Source organism: Cajanus cajan, chromosome 6, assembly GCF_000230855.2.
Source record: "Cajanus cajan strain Asha chromosome 6, NIPB_CcT2T_4, whole genome shotgun sequence".
Taxonomy (NCBI): Eukaryota; Viridiplantae; Streptophyta; class Magnoliopsida; order Fabales; family Fabaceae; genus Cajanus; species Cajanus cajan.
The window spans coordinates 58,099,821-58,119,793 of record NC_138522.1 but is presented as its reverse complement, the minus strand read 5'-3'; the positions used below and the strand labels follow the sequence as shown (position 1 = coordinate 58,119,793).

General features: G+C 36.4%; 3 protein-coding genes and 1 pseudogene across 3 annotated transcripts; 2 read left to right on the top strand and 2 right to left on the bottom strand.

The window, feature by feature from the left end:
* The first annotated feature begins 244 nt into the window (after window positions 1–244).
* Window positions 245–3,627, top strand: LOC109796003 (protein RTF1 homolog). The gene is made up of 2 exons (XM_020355598.3): window positions 245–1,087; window positions 1,453–3,627. Exon 2 carries the CDS (start codon window positions 1,526–1,528, stop codon window positions 3,467–3,469), a length of 1,944 nt encoding a protein of 647 aa, XP_020211187.1. The 5' UTR covers window positions 245–1,087; window positions 1,453–1,525; the 3' UTR covers window positions 3,470–3,627.
* Window positions 3,628–3,816: 189 nt separating this feature from the next.
* On the bottom strand, window positions 3,817–12,266 carry LOC109796443 (alkaline/neutral invertase A, mitochondrial). The gene is made up of 6 exons (XM_020356119.3): window positions 11,327–12,266; window positions 10,800–10,959; window positions 10,466–10,677; window positions 4,729–5,222; window positions 4,494–4,542; window positions 3,817–4,357 (listed from the first exon to the last, which is right to left on the bottom strand). Exons 1-6 carry the CDS (start codon window positions 12,101–12,103, stop codon window positions 4,031–4,033), a joined length of 2,019 nt encoding a protein of 672 aa, XP_020211708.2. The 5' UTR covers window positions 12,104–12,266; the 3' UTR covers window positions 3,817–4,030.
* A 1,703-nt stretch (window positions 12,267–13,969) lies between these two features.
* LOC109796445 (psbP domain-containing protein 1, chloroplastic pseudogene) lies at window positions 13,970–15,191 on the top strand (annotated as a pseudogene).
* Window positions 15,192–15,701: 510 nt separating this feature from the next.
* LOC109796812 (AP-3 complex subunit mu) lies at window positions 15,702–19,563 on the bottom strand. The gene is made up of 8 exons (XM_020356622.3): window positions 19,403–19,563; window positions 19,177–19,276; window positions 18,989–19,099; window positions 18,824–18,913; window positions 17,810–18,057; window positions 16,696–16,905; window positions 16,335–16,542; window positions 15,702–16,209 (listed from the first exon to the last, which is right to left on the bottom strand). Exons 1-8 carry the CDS (start codon window positions 19,435–19,437, stop codon window positions 15,964–15,966), a joined length of 1,248 nt encoding a protein of 415 aa, XP_020212211.1. The 5' UTR covers window positions 19,438–19,563; the 3' UTR covers window positions 15,702–15,963.
* Between the last annotated feature and the right edge of the window lie 410 nt (window positions 19,564–19,973).

The window sequence follows — 19,973 nt, the reverse complement described above, 5'->3', positions numbered from 1 at the left end:
CTGACGTCACGCGGTGCGCGTCCGAGGTCGGCTTGCGTTGTGGTACCGAGCTCGGAGCTCGGCTACGCGATACGGATAGTACAAAACTAAATAAATAATTTTAAAAAATATATTTATAAAAATAATTTTGTATATATATTTATACTAAAAATAAATAATATGACACATATTTATTGTAAAAATAAATAATCATACCACATATTTATTATAAAAATAAATTAAACTAACTTATTTTATATATAATTAAAAATAATTTTAATATTTTTAAAATGTATGAAATACAAATACCTTACTATTCATTTATGCTTTGTTATTAAATGAATATCTATTTAAAATTTATAGCATATTTTACCTGCAAATATCTACGTAGCAGTTTTGTTTTTTATTTAATCCCTAACTCTAGCACTCGGTATTCCAAATGTATCTCTTGTATGAATTGGATAATGGCATAATGCCAAGTTCTTTCGGGCTTCCTTGCATGAACAATTTCACCATGAAGCTAGATAAGCAACAATAAAAGAACTTCAGTTTCGCCAATGCAGCATTACATATTGTTAAAAATTTATAATATAAAATCTATCTAATAAATCTCATTCTATCTGTTTATCTACAGGAACTTGTGAGCCAATATTTTGGATTCTTAAATACGTCCTATATTATTTATATATCGATAATAGGTGCACCTGTTCAATGGCAGACGATGCAACGCTATTGAGACGTAAAAATGTGCAGAATAACATTTCAGAAACAATGCATGCTAACAATATATGTTACATATTTTACTTATACGATAATAATAACGTGTGTAACCAAAGTTTTTAAGATTGAAGAAGTCAAGCATCGTATACGTATTTATAGGAGTTAGTTTCTATAAACCGGGAGTTCTAATAAACAATATTTTTAATTACAAAAATATCGTACATAAATTTCAGTAGAAGACTAAAACACACGAAAGGCATCCAGTGATCTCAGGAGGACCTCTCAAACGCTTGCTGAATTATATATTACATAATTTCTACAACCACGACCAGTTGTTGCTACAGCCCTTCCTCATCTTCTTGTTCCCTTGCACATTTGCCTCACTCAGGTGTCCTTCATTTTTCGTTTATCTTTTCTGTCTTATCATATCGATTTCATTACTATTTTTTATATCTCTGAATGAATGCAAGAGTTACATTACATATGGTAACTACTAAAGATGAACCACTTCAATGCTAGTACCCCCAGAAAGTCTAAATTTAGTACATTAATCTCTGTTTTTATTCGGTTTATTTTATGTAGACACTTGAGAAATTATTTAACTCATGCATAGCATATATAAACCACTAAGTTGGAGTTGAGAGTACTATGCACCAGTTTGGAACTTTGTTATTGTCATTGTAATCTTTCTTATTGGTTAAGAAAAACTCTGCTTATGACCTTATGATAAAATCTTATGTTTGTGTAATGCAGTGACTTTTGTGGTCTTACTCAATTAGAGTGTTGATAATATAACTTGGGAGTGCATATCAGCACAGAAGAGAAGATGGCAGACTTGGAAAACATGCTTCTTGAGGCAGCTGGAAGGACTAGTTCTCCAGTGAGAAAGAGGCACAAGGGTCGGAACTCAAAGGCGAAACGTGAGGGTGCAGCATTCTCCGATGGTGGAAGTGATTCGAGGGAGGAAGACTCTGATGAGGGTGCAGGCAAGAGGCCACAGAGGTATGCATCACATGTTCCGCTGAAGAAGAGGTTGGACCTCAGCAGAAGAGGTAGTAGTAGTAACAGTGTTCGGAAAGAGCAAGGCGGGGGTGACATGGAGGATGGAGTTCCTGATAGAGATGGTGGCAGCAGTGAAGAATCTGATGTTGGCAGTGATCTCTACAAGGACGATGATGACAGGCAGAACCTCGCAAAGATGACAGAACTTGAAAGAGAGATGATTTTAACTGATAGAGCAACTAAGAAATGTGAAAAGGAGTTCAAAGAGAAAATGAGAAAGAAGAGGGAAAACAAAAGTGCAAAGACTGCTGCACAATCATCTCATCATCCATCATCTAGTAAGGTTCGTTCCTCAGCTAGACATGCTGAGAGGACAGCTTCCAAGGGAGATGTGCTAAGCGAATTGCGTGCAAAAAGGATGAAGCAACAAATCTTAGACCCTCATGATAAATCAGGAAATGCTTCAGGCTCAATTAGCAAGCAGAAACCCGGAATCACAGCAAGTTCAAGTAGCTCTAGCCAGAGTGAGAGTGTAATTCGTTCTGACAGTGAAAGAGACTCATCTGATGATGGTGGATTGGGGGACAGTGATGATGACAAGAACATGCATGAATCAGAGATGCCAACATTTGAAAACATAAGGGAAATTACAATTAGGAGGTCAAAGCTTGTGAAGTGGTTGAATGAACCATTTTTTGAGGAGTTAATTGTTGGCTGTTTTGTGAGAATTGGCATAGGAAAGTCTGAGAGTGGACCTGTCTATAGGCTTTGCATTGTGCAGAGAGTTGATGGGGGTGACCCAAATAAGCATTACAAGGTAGAGAATAGAGTTACTCACAAGTATCTAGTTTGTGTGTGGGGCAGTGAGAATTCTGCTAAAAAGTTTCAGGTGGCTGTGGTTTCAGATTCTGCACCATTGGAGAAAGAGTTCAGACAGTGGGTTAGAGAAGTTGAGAGAACTTGCAGCCAGATGCCAAGTAAGATGAGTGTGTTGGAGAAGAAAGACGCCATAAGAAGAACAAGCACGTATGTTTATTCGGCTGCCACAGTGAAGCAGATGCTAGAGGAGAAAAAATCTGCCCCTTCTAGGCCACTGAACATTGCAGTGGAGAAGGATCGTTTGAAGAACCTGTTGGAGTTGGCAAAAAGTAAGAATGACGAGGCAGAAATCAATAGGATCTTCACAAAGCTAGTGGAATTGGAAGCATCTCGTAAGAGCCGGGAGAATGATGCTAAGGCTTTGAGGCTTGCTGAGATGAACAGGAGGAACAAGGTTGAGAACTTCAAGAACTTGTCTGAACATAAACAGTTGAATTTGAAAGCTGGAGAGGCAGGCTATGATCCCTTTTCGAGGAGGTGGACGAGGTCGAGGAATTATTATGGGAAAGATGCTGAGAAGACTGATGATAAGGAAGAAGAAAAGGATGGTGAAGTTGGTAAGGAGGAAGAAAAAGGTGTTACACCAAAGGTTGGTGTTGAAGTCACTAAATTGGCATTGCAAGCTGCTGCTAATGCAGGGAAGTTGACTGATACCAATGCTCCTGTTGATGGTGGAACAGAATCAAATATGCTGCATGATTTTGACTTGCCAATTTCTTTATCTGAACTTAAGAGTTTTGGTGGACCACAGGGACTCAAAAATGGGTTTCTGGCAAGGAAACAAAAAATAGAAGCAACAGTAGGGTGCAGGGTCCCTGAGAATGATGGTAGTAGGCATGCTCTCACATTAACCATAAGTGACTACAAGAGAAGAAGAGGACTTCTCTGAATTTTGGAAACTCGGTTTTATACAGCATTGCTATCTAGATCACTTTAAGGTTACATACACTGTTAATTGAATAATGTAGACAGAAAATAAGGGGTGATCAATTTTATTTACTTATTTAACATAACTGGCTTGCTTGGAAGAGAAGGAAGATTCTTTCATTTGGATACTCTCCATGTTTCTCCTCTTTTTATGTTTGCTTGTGTGTTCTGTTGGTTGGGATATACATTATTTCCTGAAAACATTAGCTGCTAAAGGTTGAAACATGGTAAGATGTTTTCCTTGGAATCTAAACTTCATTTTGAAAGACTTGGCCCTTTCAGAAGTTGGCAATGAGAATAAACAGTAAATAAAGATAACAATGCTTCCGAGGAGCACTCTATTATGAAAATTCAATTTGTACATGTTTGCATATATACAAATGAGTGAGAAAACCTTATTTATGATAGTCACAACAATATGAAAGATATTGTTTTTCCAATGTGATTTTTACTGTTTCCTATCAAACTCAAACCATATCCTAAGGCCTAAACCTTTGACTGTACAGCACAGGAGAGCCTCTCGTCACACGAGAATCTGAGACTTTGCAGCATCACGGGAGCATTTGATCCTGCCACTCTTATTAAGTAAACAAACACATGTCTCAAGAATCTCAAAGTCCTCTTCCCAGCATAACAAGGAAGCCAGTTTAGGATTCTTCAAAAGCATCTTAGATGCAAGGAACCCTGCTAAAGTCCATGTTTGATAGAGCCGAGCTTGTTTGCCAATAAATCTTGCTGAGCGTGTGTCATAATATTCGGGCCAAGAATCTTCTGGCAGCCTTTTCTCAGCCAAAGCAACTGCTTTCTCGGCTAGTTCGGTTCTCTCCATTTTCATGCATGCAAGTGTGAACTGAAAACAATGATGCATTAGAAAACAACACATCAATATTGAAGCAAAGTTTAGTTGTGAATATGGACATTGGACAACAACATTTTCTCTAGTTTCCTCAAAAGACAAATATTTTCAATAAGGAAAATGAATTTACCTGCCACAGAAGGGTTGGCCAAGAGCCACCATTGTGATATGACCAAGGGCTGCACAAATTAAGCATGGGGTTTTAGGTAAAGACATAATATGTACACCGTAGAAGCAATTATGAAGACAAACACTAAATAACTAAACGCTACATTCTTCAAGTACTTTTTTTATGAAGAGAAAATGAAGGAAAGAACTCATACATGCAAAACAACTAAAATAAATATGAAAGGAAGAATTTATACGTATTCTTTGGGTCACAGCCTGTAATTAATCGCCATTCTTCATCCTCCAAGGCAGGATAACATATCTTAAGAGGCATTTGGCCAACGAGATCTTCCCATTTTGCTTCAATCAGATTCAAAATAGCATTATTCTGCCTTGGGGTGCCCAAAGAGGAAACAACAGACCAAAGATTTCCAAGCATGAAAAACCTGAAATCCATGTGAGCTGGCTGCAGATTCCCTATCAGATATCCTCCTTCTTCTGGAATCCAATCCATTAGCCACAAAGGAATTTGTTCTGGATAGATGTTGAACTTGTTTGTGGCATCCAATGAGTACTCTTCTGTTTTGTACCTGTATATCTCATTTATCTTTCGCATATCCACCCAATAGTATTCTCTAATGTGGAATGATAGTGCACTCAGTCTGTTGTTAATTTCTCCAACTAGTTTCTTGGAACTTTCATCTTCAACAACCATCTCACGTGCGGAGCGAAGAGCCGAGTAAAATAAAGCCTGCAAAGAAAAACTTAACATATGTAAATTCAACCAAAATGAGAGTGTTAAGATAATTCTATAAGATATAGTTTAGATATACTAGTTTATCTTCTCTTTAGTTAGTTTTATCTAAATCCCTAAACTTTAGGGATTGATTATGTTTTCTGCCTATTTATTTTATTGTACCTATTCAGATTCAATAATAAGAAATTATTCATATTCAAGTTGGTACCAGAGCACTCTGGTCCAGGAACCCTAATCCAGCCGCCAACATTTAGGGTTTCTAGGGTTTTCGAATTTTGTCTGCAACTGCCGGAGTTGACACCGCCTGCACACTCAGAGGTCGCCGATCGGCCTCTCCGTCGCGATCCACCGTCATCCGCCGCCTCACGCGCTCCCACGCGCGGTTCTCGTTGAGGAAGCTCGCCAGCGCGTGGGCTTCACGCGCCGCCCTACCAGCCTCCGTTTGCGACGCGGTTTCTTCCGTTGGACTCGTCGGCCCTCCCTCTTCTCGTTTTGACCCTTTTCAGGTAGTGGGTCACACTCTAGGTGGTCTGTTGGAGGTCGTTTGGTTGCGGCCTCGGAGTTTCGTGGTTGTTTGGTGTTGTTTGGTTGTTGTCTTGAAGTTCTGTGGCTGTTTGGTTTCTGTTCGTGGTTGATTGTTTGGTGTTTTTCTTCTTTTTCTCCTCATGGCAGAGATTCCCAAGGAGAACCCAAAAATTGAATCTTCCAAAAGAGGGCTGGTCTCCTTTGCCTTTTCTGGATCACCTACTATTACATCTGAAAAGCTTAATGGTAAAAATTATTTGGATTGGTCCACTGCGGTTGAAATGTGGTTTTTAGGTCAGGGTCTTTATGATCATCTTACTAAAAGGGCGTCTGAAGTTGATAAAGAGGTGAGAGATGAATGGCAATGGACAGATTATAAACTTGTATCTCTATTGTGGCAGTCCATTGAGCCTAAATTAATGGTGCATTTTCGTCCGTACAATACATGCTATGATATTTGGAAGAAGGCTCGAAATGTCTATGCCAATGATATCCAAAGAATATACGAGTCTGTTCATGGTCTGGCAACTCTTCGTATGGTTGATAATGATTTGCCAACGTATTTGAATCGTGCTCAATCCACTATTGATGAGCTCAAGCTAATGTTGGTTAGTGATGATCCTCAACAAATAATAAACAAACTTGATAATATGTTCATGGTGTTTATCCTTCAAGGACTCCACAAAGATTACGGATCTGTTCGAGATCAAATCTTGACAAATCCTGTCATTCCTACAGTAGAAGAACTCATAGATCGATTGATTCGGGTCCCTTCACCAGAGGCAGATCCTCACACAGAATCTGAGTCCTCTGTTTTTATCTCTAGCACAGCTGACCGTGGAAGTCGAGGGCGTGGTCGAGGTCGTGGTCGCGGTAAAGGGGGTAGAGGAAACCTCCATTGTACCTACTGTCAGAGAGATGGACATACACGAGATAGGTGTTATTCCTTGCATGGCTTTCCAAGCAAGACAGCTAATGTGGCTCAATCTCCAACTTCAGCTCCAGAGCTCAAGATTGAACCGGAGGGCAATCATCCAATCACATTATCTACCGATGATTACCAAGAGTATCTTCAATTCAAGGCAACTAAACAGGCCTCTTCTTCCATCACTGTTGCTCATACTGGTAATTCTACAGTCTGTCTCTCTCATTCTACGTCTATTGGACCTTGGGTTTTGGACTCCGGTGCTTCTGATCACCTAACTGGTAATGTCTCCCTTTTCCCTAACCTATCATCACCTAGAACTCCACACCATATCACTCTTGCAGATGGGTCAAAAGTCCAAGCCACTGGTATTGGTCAAATATCACCTCTCCCATCACTACCATTAAAATCTGTTTTACTAGTTCCTGGATGTCCCTTTAATTTAATTTCTATAAGTAAGTTGACTCGGTCACTAAACTGTGTCATAACCTTCACTTCTGATTCTTTCTTGATACAGGACCGGAGTACGGGACAGACGATTGGAGCCGGATCTGAATCACATGGTCTCTACTACCTTCAGCCTTCTACCTCTACCATATGTGCATCTATTGAGTCTCCTGGTTTAATTCATCGTCGCCTGGGTCATCCAAGCTTGAATAAATTAAAGAAAATGGTACCTCATCTCTCACGGTTGGAGTCCTTAGAGTGTGAGTCGTGTCAATTAGGGAAGCATGTTAGAGCTTCTTTTCCTAATAGTATTAATAGTCGAGCTATGTCTCCTTTTGATGTTATTCATTCTGATGTTTGGGGTCCTAGTCGCGTTCCTTCTCTTTTGGGACATAGGTATTACGTCACCTTTATTGATGATTTTTCTAGATGTACTTGGATATTTTTAATGAAAAATCGTTCTGAGTTATTCAATATTTTCCTAAGTTTCTATTCGGAGATCAAAACTCAATTTGGCAAAGTAATTCGGATTTTACGAAGTGTTAATGCTAAAGAATATTTTTCAGATTGCTTCAAATCATTTATGGCTTCCCATGGCATTCTACATCAATCTAGTTGCCCTCATACACCTCAACAAAATGGTGTAGCTGAGCGAAAACATAGACATATTGTGGACATTGCTCGTACTCTTTTATTGAATGCCAATGCACCCCCAAAGTTGTGGGCCGATGCTGTCCTCACTGCAGGGTATTTAATAAATCGAATGCCATCGTCTGTCTTGAATGATCAAGTACCTCATTCCCTATTATACCCATTGGATCCCCTTTATTCTGTTCATCCTCGTGTCTTTGGTTGTACCTGTTTTGTCCATGATCTTTTCTCAGGACGTGCTAAGTTGTCTGCTCGGGCCATCAAATGTGTTTTCTTAGGATACTCCCGTGTTCAAAAGGGGTATCGTTGTTACTCTCCTGCTACGCATCGATTTTACACCAGTACAGATGTCACTTTCTTTGAAGATACACCATATTTTATTGCCACAGATGTTTCTCCGGTTGACTCAGATCTCCTCTCTCAGGTATTGCCTATTCCTCATTTTGATCATAGTGTGCCTCCTACCACACCTGCTACTTTAGAGGCACCAGATCCTCCCGCACTACCAGGGTCTGACCATCCTCTACACCGATTTGGGATAACTTATGAGCGTCGATCACATACTGTTGTTCCTCCCAATGATTCTTCAATTGAGCCATGTGATTCTACTCCTGCTTCAGTCTCCTCACCTACTCCGGCCCCACCTACCTCAGTTGACTTGCCCATTGCTCTTCGTAAAGGTAGTCGTTCTACTTGTAATCCTCATCCTATTTATAACTTTCTTTCATATCATCGTTTGTCTCCTACCTATTATGCTTTTGTCTCTGCTATTTCCTCTATTACCATTCCCAAGACTGTACAGGAGGCCTTAACCCATCCAGGATGGCGTCAAGCAATGATTGATGAGATGACAGCTTAAGACTCCAATCACAGTTGGGTACTTGTCCCACCTCAGCCTGGAAAATCTGTTGTTGGTTGTCGGTGGGTATTTAATGTTAAAGTGGGCCCTGATGGACAGGTGGATAGATTGAAAGCTCGTCTTGTGGCTAAGGGATACACGCAAGTATATGGTTTGGATTACAGCGACACCTTCTCTCGAGTTGCGAAGATGGCCTCAGTTCGTCTCTTCTCAGCTATGGCTGCTATGAGGCATTGGCCTTTGTTTCAATTAGACATCAAAAATGCCTTCTTACATGGTGATTTGGAGGAGGAGATTTATATGGATCAACCTCCTGGGTTTGTTGCTCAAGGGGGGTCTGGTCTTGTATGTAAATTACAAAATTCCTTGTATGGCCTCAAACAATCACCTCGTGCTTGGTTTGGTCGGTTTAGCAAAGTTATACAGGAATTTGGAATGATCCGCTGCGAGACAGACCACTCTGTTTTCTTTAGACGCTCATCGACACATAGATTTATCTATCTTGTTGTTTATGTAGATGATATTGTGATTACAGGTGATGATCAGGAGGGCATCAAGGCACTGAAGCAACACTTATTTAAACACTTTCAAACTAAGGATTTAGGTCCCCTACGTTATTTCCTCGGGATTGAGGTCGCTCCGTCAAAGTCCGGTATTGCTATTTCTCAGAGAAAATATGCCCTTGATATTCTAGAAGAGACCGGACTTACAGATTGTAAGCCAGTTGACACTCCCATGGATCCTAATGTGAAGCTTATGCCTAATCAGGGGGAGCCTTATCCTGACCCAGGGAGATATCGGAGATTAGTGGGCAAATTGAATTATCTCACCATGACCAGACCTGATATATCCTTTCCTGTCAGCGTTGTAAGTCAGTTTCTTAACTCTCCCTGTGAGAGTCATTGGCTTGCAGTTGTTCGAATCCTTAGATACATCAAAAGATCACCAGGAAAAGGACTTGTTTACAATGATAGAGGACATACAAACATTGTTGGATATTCATATGCAGATTGGGCAGGTGATGCAAGTGATAGGCGGTCAACATCAGGCTATTGTGTCTTCATGGGTGGTAATCTTGTCTCATGGAAGAGTAAAAAGCAAAGTGTTGTTGCACGATCAAGTACAGAAGCAGAATATCGTGTTATGGCTCACACCACATGTGAGCTCTTGTGGCTAAAATTCTTAATTCAAGAGTTGCAGTTTTGCAAGGTTGGTCATATGGAACTAGTTTGTGATAACCAGTCAGCTTTATACCTCTCCTCTAATCCAGTTTTTCATGAGAGAACAAAGCATATAGAGGTTGACTGCCATTTCATCAGAGAAAAGATCCTCTCCGGTATCATCAAGACCTCCTCAGTTTGCTCCAAGGATCAACTTGCAGATATTTTTACTAAATCTTTACGTGGTCCTAGGATAACATATATATGTAACAAGCTAGATGCATATGATATATATGCTCCAGCTTGAGGGGGAGTGTTAAGATAATTCTATAAGATATAGTTTAGATATACTAGTTTATCTTCTCTTTAGTTAGTTTTATCTAAATCCCTAAACTTTAGGGATTGATTATGTTTTCTGCCTATTTATTTTATTGTACCTATTCAGATTCAATAATAAGAAATTATTCATATTCAAGTGAGAGATTAACTGAAAAGCAATAGATACAGAATTCTGAAACCAAGTTTCTCATCTCAAATTCCACATAGATACACTAAAGTAGGAGACTAGGGGAATTACGACTGATTGAAGTAAAACAAGGGTACAAGAATTCAAAATCTTATAGCACCTAATATAGAACGCAAGAATACAAAATAGCTTATTTACACTCACTTGAATCTCAAGGGGGTGGCCATGAATACCCATCCTCCTGTCTATCATGCAAGAACCATCAGTTACTAACAGGGAAGGAAACATATCGAATCCATCCGTTAAACACAAGTTAAGGATCATTCTCAAGCCTGTTTGAACATCCAACCTTTCTTGCAAGCTGTAGTCCCCAGTAATCTTCCCATAAGCCCGCAGCAGGAGGATCCACCATAATCCTATCACGAAACCGAGCATAGAAACAAGTCATTTTGTGATGTTGCTCAACTCAAACAATATTCTAGGAAGTGACTATTGTTTACAACGCTCAAGCAATCATAAAGAACAGCAAAACACTAACCTGAATCAACAGGAGCAACACGACCAATAGCTGATTCCCCAAAATCAGGATCTAAAACTTCTTCTGTCTTTCCTTCTTCAAATTCCTTGGTTTTAACTTTGAAACTAGCAGGCATCAAGCCCTGCCCTGGGCTATAGCAGTCCACTGTTTTCTCCCAACTCTTGCAATTAAATAGAGAATAAGGCAAGAGATTAAACATCGATAAAGAGAAAGGAAGAGTGATTTATTCAGAATTTTTAACATGAACCAAGATATTTTATGACATAAATCCATGACCACTAATAACCAACTACATCTTCATGAAATACACCCAAAAAAAGGTTAAACTAGCCACTTGGTCTTTATAGTTATTCTCATTTTAAGTTAAACCGCTACATTAACTTTAACAAGCAAGACCCTAGAGAGTAAGATTATATATTGGAAAATGCTAACCAGTGCCATATTATAGTTTTCAATGAAAACTTTCTACTTATTGGTTTGTTAACAGTGCCCCAAGAACACTGGTCAAGAAGACCCTTATATATTACCTGGAGTTGCAAGGTGTGAAGAAGAAAGTTCTTGACAATTTCCCTTTCTCCTTTGAGCAAGAAAGCAAGAGCAGAAGGGATGAAGTCCCGAATGAAAACCTGATCATAATTCAAAAGTTGCTCGCTAGTCGAATCATTTGCTGCCACCGTCCCCACAGGGGTGTCACAATACGTCACAAGTGCCTCTTGCAACAACTTCCACGCCTCTTTCTCCACTTCTGTCTCCTCTTCCACATTATTGGCCTCATCCACATTCTCTAAACCACACGAATTCTGTGTCTTCTCATCTTCCTCACCAACTTCTAACCGAGATTCTTCCCCAACATCACCCTCATCTTTGTCACCACTTTCCGCCACTACTGGCTTCACATTCATGCCACCCTTTACGTAAACCATGTCACCGTTGCTGTCATTGACACGTGTTTCGACGGAGCCCGAGAAGTCACGAGCCTTGAAGTTGATGTCAACTCCAGCAACGGCAGACACGCCCCGTTTTGTTCTTCTCGATGTGCTGAGGGACATTGATTGGCCAAAACTCGAAGAGGGTAACCCGAAAACTTGTTGGTTACTACCATGCATGATGCGTCCAAACTCGCGCGTGTGGAAGGGGCAGTGCATGGTGCTGTGATCGAGGTTGAGGCCACACGTGGTGGAGTTAGACATGGACATAGTACGAGTATGGTGACATCTCGCGAGAAACGATGAATTCTTGTATCCAATGAGAATCTTAGGAGACGGTTTCATGGTGCAATTGCAAATGAGGTTGATGGCGATCATACCAGAAGAACGCAAACGGAATATTTGAGCAGATTTTGAATGTTCTATCTATGTAACGGTAATGGTTCAAGAAACGATGGCTTAGAAGAAACAGGAATTGTGAAAATCATGCGGGTAGAATAGAATGTTAATGTATAGGACGGAGAAATGCTACCTTCATTTCTCACCGCACGGTTAGATATTGCTTTTTTCTCCTTTTAGAAAACATTTATTTTAGATTATTTATGGTTAAATATCCACGAGTGGATCTATTACTATTAGTTGCAGACAAAATTTAGGTTACTCTCTATTTCTAACCTCAATGTTTGCACTTTGTAGTACTAACTCTCAACCCTCATATTTATCCGCTAAAATATCATCACTGTAATGTTCAACATTTTTAAGTGCATTTGGATTAGCTTATTATAACTATTATAATCATTATCTTATTTAAATATTATTGATTTGTTTTTTTTTTTTAACTTAACATCAATAAAATAAATGAAGGAACATACTAATTTCCCAAAAACGTTAAATTCGGAGGGGTTCCTCCTCTAGGTTCGCTCCAATGTTGTCCCCGTCCTCCACATCTGTTGTGCCACGTTCACGGTTATGGAGGTTAGGAATTAGGGTTTAATTTTAAGAGAGTTGCTACGGTACCCTCAAAGATCGAGGGGTTCCAATACATTTTTCTATGTAAACTCATAAAAAATTTTAAAAAAATTAATTTAATTATAAAATGAATAATCTAAATTATACTTATAAAATAAAAAGTAAGATAAAATTATAAAAATTAAAATTATAAGATTTCAATAATATTATAAAATATTAAAAAAAAAGAAAAATTAATAAATAGTAAAAATAAAAAATTATTAAAATTACAATATAGAAATTCAAAAATTTATGACAAAAAGACAAAAAAAAATACTTAAAAAATTATTAAAATTAAAATATAGAAATTTAAAAAATTTAAGTGAAAAAATAAAAATAAACTTAAAAAATTATTAAAATTAAATTATTTAAATATATAATAATATTATTGCAAATAAATTAGAATATATAAAATAAAAAATAAAATAACTAAATAATTTAAAAATTGAAAGAATAAAATATTATAAATATTATTTAAATAAATTATTAAAAATATAAAATATTAAAAACTGTACCGGTACCCTCTCAAATAAGATGGGTACCATAGAATTTCTCTAATTTTAATTGCTGATGTGTAATTTTAATTGACTGGCTTATTCTCATTGGAGGTACAGGAATGGGTACAGGTGAAAGAATCTAACGGGAATGGTAGGAATAAAACTCAACTGTTGCTTGTGCGATTGATCTCTTTCAACTCTTCTCGGCAATGGCTAATGTAATTATAATGTCGGGTTTTCTGCCCCGACCCATTACCCACACGACGTCGTTTCAGTTCCCCAATCATTCCACTCGCTCCCAATTGGTAATCCTTTCATGTTTTTTAGGTTATGTTATGCTTTCTTCATGTAATTTATCTCAATTCATGGTTGCACAGTGCCAAAGGCTACAATTGTCAGCATTTGTTGCATTTTCCCATTTACACATTTAGCACAGGATTATGCTAGGCTTTGCACTGTGCTTGTTAAGGAAAGAGAAGCAATAATATAGAGCCATTCAAATGAAGAGAAAAAGGGCGAGAGTAACTTAATTTAAGAACAACTAGATCAAAAATAGTAACTTCGTATGATAATTTGTTGTTCTTGATTTTCACACACAATGTTGTTTAGAAACATGCAATTAAAATTGGTTTTGGGTGTTATTACCAAAATGATTGGAGTCTAACTAAGGATAGAAATGGAAAAAATAACATGATTAAGGTTATACATGAAACAAATAACATGACTCAAGTTAGTATCGATGCAAAAGCTACTTCCTAATAGTTACAATGAGATTGAATCTAAAACTTCATTCAAAATAAATAATCCACCCACTGTGAACTTTCTTTTTACTATCTTGGCAAGTTCCATCTACAACTTGTCTTTGATTCTATCTCTGCTAATATATGCTCAGACTAAAGCTTTTGCAGTTCTAAGGATGAAAGCAATGTCCTTGATCTTATCAAGTAATATTCTCTTAGAGGTTGGTCTAGCATTGACTCAATAGTCTTCTGTATTTTGTGAATTTATAGATGCATTTGATGGTTATTCATTCAAGTACCCAGGGAATTGGATTCAAGTCTGAGGTGTTGGAGCTGACATGTTTTTCAAGGACCCTTTTATTCTTGATGAAAATTTATCTGTTGAAATTTCTTCTCCTTCATCTTCCCAATACAAGAGTGTCAAAGATTTGGGTCCATCCCAACAAGCTGGAAAGACTGTGCTCAAATAGTATCTGATTGAGTTTATGTTTACTAAACTTGACGCGAATCAAATATTCCTTCCACGTCTTCAAAAGTAACTGATGATGGCGAGTTATACTATCAAGTTGAGGTTGGTTAACAATTACATTTAAATAATCAGTTTCATGAATTTTCCTTTACTATTTGATCATACCATGTATTGCCACGTGAAACTAGTTGGTTGGATTGGCATAAATTGATACAATTAAAAGTGAAATACATATAAAAAAGATGCTCATGAAATCACTCTGGATAAGTGGTGCCTCTTGAAGCCGTTCATAAATCATATATCTTCTAATTATTTTTCCTCAAAATTCCTTTGTTCAAGAAAAGGTGGCATAACTTCTCGCTCCTGATTGCAAAATAACATAACTGACTGAGTTTATTGTCTCTATGTTGCTAGGTAAATATAAAGTCATATACAAATAACAATGAGCATGCTGTTATGTCTGAAGACCGGGTGGTACGTCTTGAATGAGATTGTAGGTTCCTATCTGTTCTTGGGGTTGAAAACAAACCTATGAGTTGAGATTGCAGGTGCCAGAAAATGTTTTTTTCAGAAAGAAAATGATCTTCATTAAGTCATGAATTCGTTCTGAGTGAACAAGATTGCCAGTTAATCTTGAAATTTGGATACATGAAGATCTATGATCTTGAAATTTAATCTTTAATTTTTTCTTCTTTATTCTAATGAACTCTTTATCTAGCTTTTTTATTTTTTTTATTTTATTTTATTTTTCCTTTTGTGTGTGCATCTTAATTCCATTTTTTTTTTTGACTAAATTTTTTACTCTATTATCTCCATTGTTACACTGTCGTCTTCATTTTCATATTTATGCAAGTATGCTTGTTAAATACATTTTAACATGTCTTTTAACTGGTCTTGTGAGCTATTGTGGCATGACTCATTTTCTCAAATCATCCTGTGTTCAACAAAATTATCTCATCAAATCTTAAGCAACATCTAAAACAAGAATTGTTAAAATAATACTAAATCTATGAATATTATAATCAAATAAGAGACAAACCAAATTAAACCTTGATAAAATAGGAAAATATAACTCATTATAAGATTGATGTTTGATGATCATGTTTGTTCTTCAATTTTTCATTCGATTATCTATTTTACTCCCTTATTCTAAGTGCTTAGATGTTTCAAACGTTGACATTACACGTTCCGTAGCTAAATTTTAGCCAACGATTAAAGTAGATTGTTGGATAAAATAAAGTAATGGGGATCACTAATTCATCTAAGATCATTAAAAACGTCAATTCATTCTCAATAATGTCAATCGTTAATGATAACAATGAAACAAATTAGATTCAAAATACAAGTCACGTGATTCTCTCATAAATTCACGATAATTTCGATAGCCAATATACGATTCACTACTAAAATCATTTGAAATTGGAAGCGAACACTATCAACTCTTTACAAATCAAACTAGCCGTGTACATGCAACAAAAGTTAATGTCCATAATCATGACAAGTCACTCAATGGTAAATACACAATCATGACCTGACTTCAAATTCACCTGCCCTGGTAAGAGCTCGAAAACCTTTATAAAAACGGTAAGGTACAGTCTTCAGATCCAGTTTATCTATTTGCAGACCAGATAGAGCAACACCCATAATCCTAAAACCCACTTGAAATGTGGGAAACACATGAAGGCGCTCCAATCCTGTCTCCAGCACCAATGTTCCAGACATTGAAGGGGCTTTATCCTTTGGGATCCGACCAATGGACCAAGAGCATGTCTGATAGAAACAAAGAAAGTTTTATATTACATCACAAAAACAGGGCAAAGAGGTTCATATCTGACTGTTTTGATTTCTTGGTTTTCTACAATAGACAAAAAGAGATATTGGTGCTTATTAAGTACCTTGTTACCAAGGATGTTTACTACTCCATGATTTGAAGTCAGATCAGCTGATAAGATGCAAGAAGGAAGCTGAAACTCAACAGTAACGGAGTCAATTGTCTTTCCAGGATCATTTCTTATTCCAACCAATACACTAAGACGGCATGTTCCACCTTCTGAAGTCAACTGTGGCTTTACATAAATTGGGGTGTTCTTCAATTTTCTAACTCTGAAAAAAGTGAATAGAAAATCGAGAATAACATTGAATGGAATTCAACATTCACAATTATATCTTTATCCAAACTGATTTCTCAAATGAAGGTATGAAGGTTTCAAATCCTAATTCAGACATCAACAAAAAGTTGGACAGTGGACACCATACCTGTAACTCATAAGTTTAAATTGTCCATCAGGAGGCACAAATGAAAGAATTTGATCGGATTCCCAGGGACGATATCTAACACAGGGATGGAACCTCACATCATCAAGGATTGAAGGATTTTTAAATGAAAGAGTCAAATCAGGAAGACCTGTGATATGGGAATTCACTTGAACCTCACCATTGATCTCACATTTCACCAGAACTCCATCCCTGTATCAACAGATTTTCTTAGTAATGGGTATAAAGAAAAACTTAAAGGAATAGCAAATAAGACATGAACTACTAAAGAGGAGTCCCAAATTGGTCATTGAAAAAGTTCAGCCATATCAAGATCCACAAATTCAAGCTTCCAAGAATCAGTAAAACCCTGTTCAAAAATCTTGCGGAGGGCTAAGTTGGGAAAGGAGAAAAAAGGAATGAAAAAAGAATACAAAGATCACTGTTTCTTCAACTCTTTTCTATGGTAGAAATGGAGGTTGTGTTAATATAAAAATGTATATTAATTTCTGTTGTCCACTACCCTTTGATAATTACATCTCTGCCAGATACCTAGCTATTTATTAGACATCAGGAATGACCCATATATGAATGATTAGATCTAGCAGCTTTGCCTAAGATGTTTTATGGGAACTGTAATATGTTGTTTGCGTGCATGTATGTGTATATATAAGACTTCAAGTTTTGCTGATCTACGTACCCAATTGATTAGTCATTGTGTCATAGTAAGGAATATTCAGTTTGCAAGTCAAGGAGTGAAAAAATGAACTTTAACCCAGTAAAAGAAGATTGAGTTAGTGCCAACCCAGCATAGGGAAGGAAAAGAAAGCTAAACTATTAAGTTATATAATAACCTGTTTGAAAAATAAATTTTCAACCTTAATGAATTATTGTAATGCTTTCTCCTCCTTGAAAAGGAAAACAAGTACAACACATAATTATTTTCTTTTGCATGCAGTCTTAGACTCAGTTTGAAGTCTTTAACTTTCCAAGTTCGCTAAAATAACTAATCAACATGACCATAACATAATTTAAAAAAAAAAAAAAAAGATAAACGAATCACCCATAAAATTATCGATGTTCAGAAGTGAAAGGCTAACAATTGGGGCAGATAGACCTGTTTATTGTTGCATCCATTTCTTCAACAAGATCTACATAAATTTCATTGTTGGCATATTTTGGGTCTGCTGTTCTCCAGGGAACAAGAGATGCAGTAGCACCTGGAAGGGAGTCACTAACATTGGAACTGCTGCCAGTTACAACGCTCAAGACTTTGCTAACAATATTTGGTGGTGCTATCATCTCTTGCAGGATATTAAGTTCTGTAGTTAACGGGAATCCATTGTCTATCATCTCATCCAGCAGCTACAAAAACAAAACAACGCAATTAAATTCACCAATGCACACCACTTTGGCAACTGTCACATAATGAACATTATGTGGCCAACAGGCGAATTGAAGAAAGAAAAACAACATTTCATTTCAAGATAAAAGCCAACACTATCATGGTATGTTTGGATGAGGAATTTATATAGGGTAATTCATTTATTTGAAGAATTTCAAATTTCTTGAGGTGAAATGTTTTGTTTGGATGAGGAATTTACAAAAAATTTGAAATCCAAGCATTTGTGAAATTCCTTAAAAATAGTAGAATTTCAAATTCTCCCAAAAATGGGAGAATTTGAAATTCCTCATATTTATTTTTCTTATTTCACCTATATATTTTATCTTATCTCTTCATTCTTTTAATTATTGGATATTCAAAAATATTTTTAAAATTATTAAATATTATCTTATATTAATTTTTAAAATTATTAAATATTATCTAATATTAATTTTTAAAATTACTAAATATTTAAAAATGGATTAATGTTTATTTTTATAAAATTTAATTTAAAAATCTCAACATATAAATATATTTTTAAAATCAATTTTACTATGATAGAATCAAATTATGATATTTAACCTAACAATTTAAAATTTAAGAAATTTGAATTGATTTATTCAAATAAAATATTTTAAGAATGATAGAAATTGAAATAAAAATAATTCAAATACCAAGAATTTAAAATTCCTTGAATTTATAAAATTCTTCATCCAAACACACTATCAAGGTATTTGAGAGAAATACCTCATACACAATGACAAAGTTGTCTTTAATCAAGTCTTCATTCAAGCCCCCAAGATAATCATTGAGGACATCAGCAACCCTACAAAGGAACTAAGAATCAGATGGTTAAAAATAGCAAACACACCGTAGCATTGGCGTATGAATTGCAAATAATAGGGAGCATACCTCAATCGCCATCAATGGTGGCATTTCGACTTGGGTGCATGCCAAGAAAGTGATTCCCTCACGCAAAACTTGGAACAGATAATGCGTAGGTGAAGCAATAACTGGTTGTTGCTATAGACAGAGAATAGAATAAGCTAAATAAAAGCATAAGATAGAAAAAACGTAATGTTAGAAATGAAAAAGAATACCTTGAAGGAATCAGGTTGAGAAATGGCTTTGTCCCAAAACCAGGCGCATATGGAGCGATCTACGCGGTGCCCACTGAGCTGTTTCTCTAGCATTACCTCACTAAGGAATCCAATCAAATTTTCAGAGGCATTAAATTCAAATGGAATTTGAAATTCGAAATCGGGAATTGAATCGTGACTTGGGATAAATTTCATTTGAATAACCTAGACAGAGCGTGAATCTTACCCGGAATCCGACAGAAGAAATATGCACTGCAACATTTTTCTCTCAAACAAGGTAAGGGGGAAGCAGAAAGTGAAGATAATAAGAATTGAATATCGAAGTAGTTAATAAGGTTTGGGAAAGTATGTGAAGGACTCTCCCACCAATTCATAGGCTTAGTTTCCTCATGATGGAGACACCAATAGAACCCTTCAAAAAAAAAATAGTTAAAATTAACACTTTAATTAAAAGTAATAAAAAATAAGTGAAAAATTTATAATTAATACAAATAAAAAAATCGTGTATAAACACACAATAACACGTATATATATATATATATATATACTTACTTTATTCAATAACTTATATTTTATATCAAAATTTAACGAGATTTAAAAGTTTTTAATCATTAAAAAAAATTAAAAATTATTTAAAATTTCTGTAAATTTTTAAAAAATTTTAAAAATTATTTGATACTATGTATTAAAAACTTTAAATCCAACGATTTTATCATTAAAATTTAATTTAAAACACAAATTATTGAGTAAAATAAATCTAAATAAACTTATTCTTGGAATAAACGGATCTCTTCTTA

Excerpts from the sequence above, each read along its gene's own strand:
- LOC109796003 (XM_020355598.3), top strand. The coding sequence starts at position 1,526 with ATGGCAGACTTGGAAAACATGCTTCTTGAGGCAGCTGGAAGGACTAGT.
- LOC109796443 (XM_020356119.3), bottom strand. The coding sequence starts at position 12,103 with ATGATCGCCATCAACCTCATTTGCAATTGCACCATGAAACCGTCTCCT. Across the intron at positions 10,960-11,326 it reads TTCACACCTTGCAACTCCAG|AGTTGGGAGAAAACAGTGGA; the intron begins GTAATATATAAG and ends TTTAATTGCAAG. Across the intron at positions 4,543-4,728 it reads GGCTGTGACCCAAAGAATAC|CCCTTGGTCATATCACAATG; the intron begins GTATAAATTCTT and ends TAATTTGTGCAG.
- LOC109796812 (XM_020356622.3), bottom strand. The coding sequence starts at position 19,437 with ATGTTGCAGTGCATATTTCTTCTGTCGGATTCCGG. Across the intron at positions 19,100-19,176 it reads CTCAACCTGATTCCTTCAAG|CAACAACCAGTTATTGCTTC; the intron begins GTATTCTTTTTC and ends CTCTGTCTATAG. Across the intron at positions 18,058-18,823 it reads ACTTTGTCATTGTGTATGAG|CTGCTGGATGAGATGATAGA; the intron begins GTATTTCTCTCA and ends TTGTTTTTGTAG.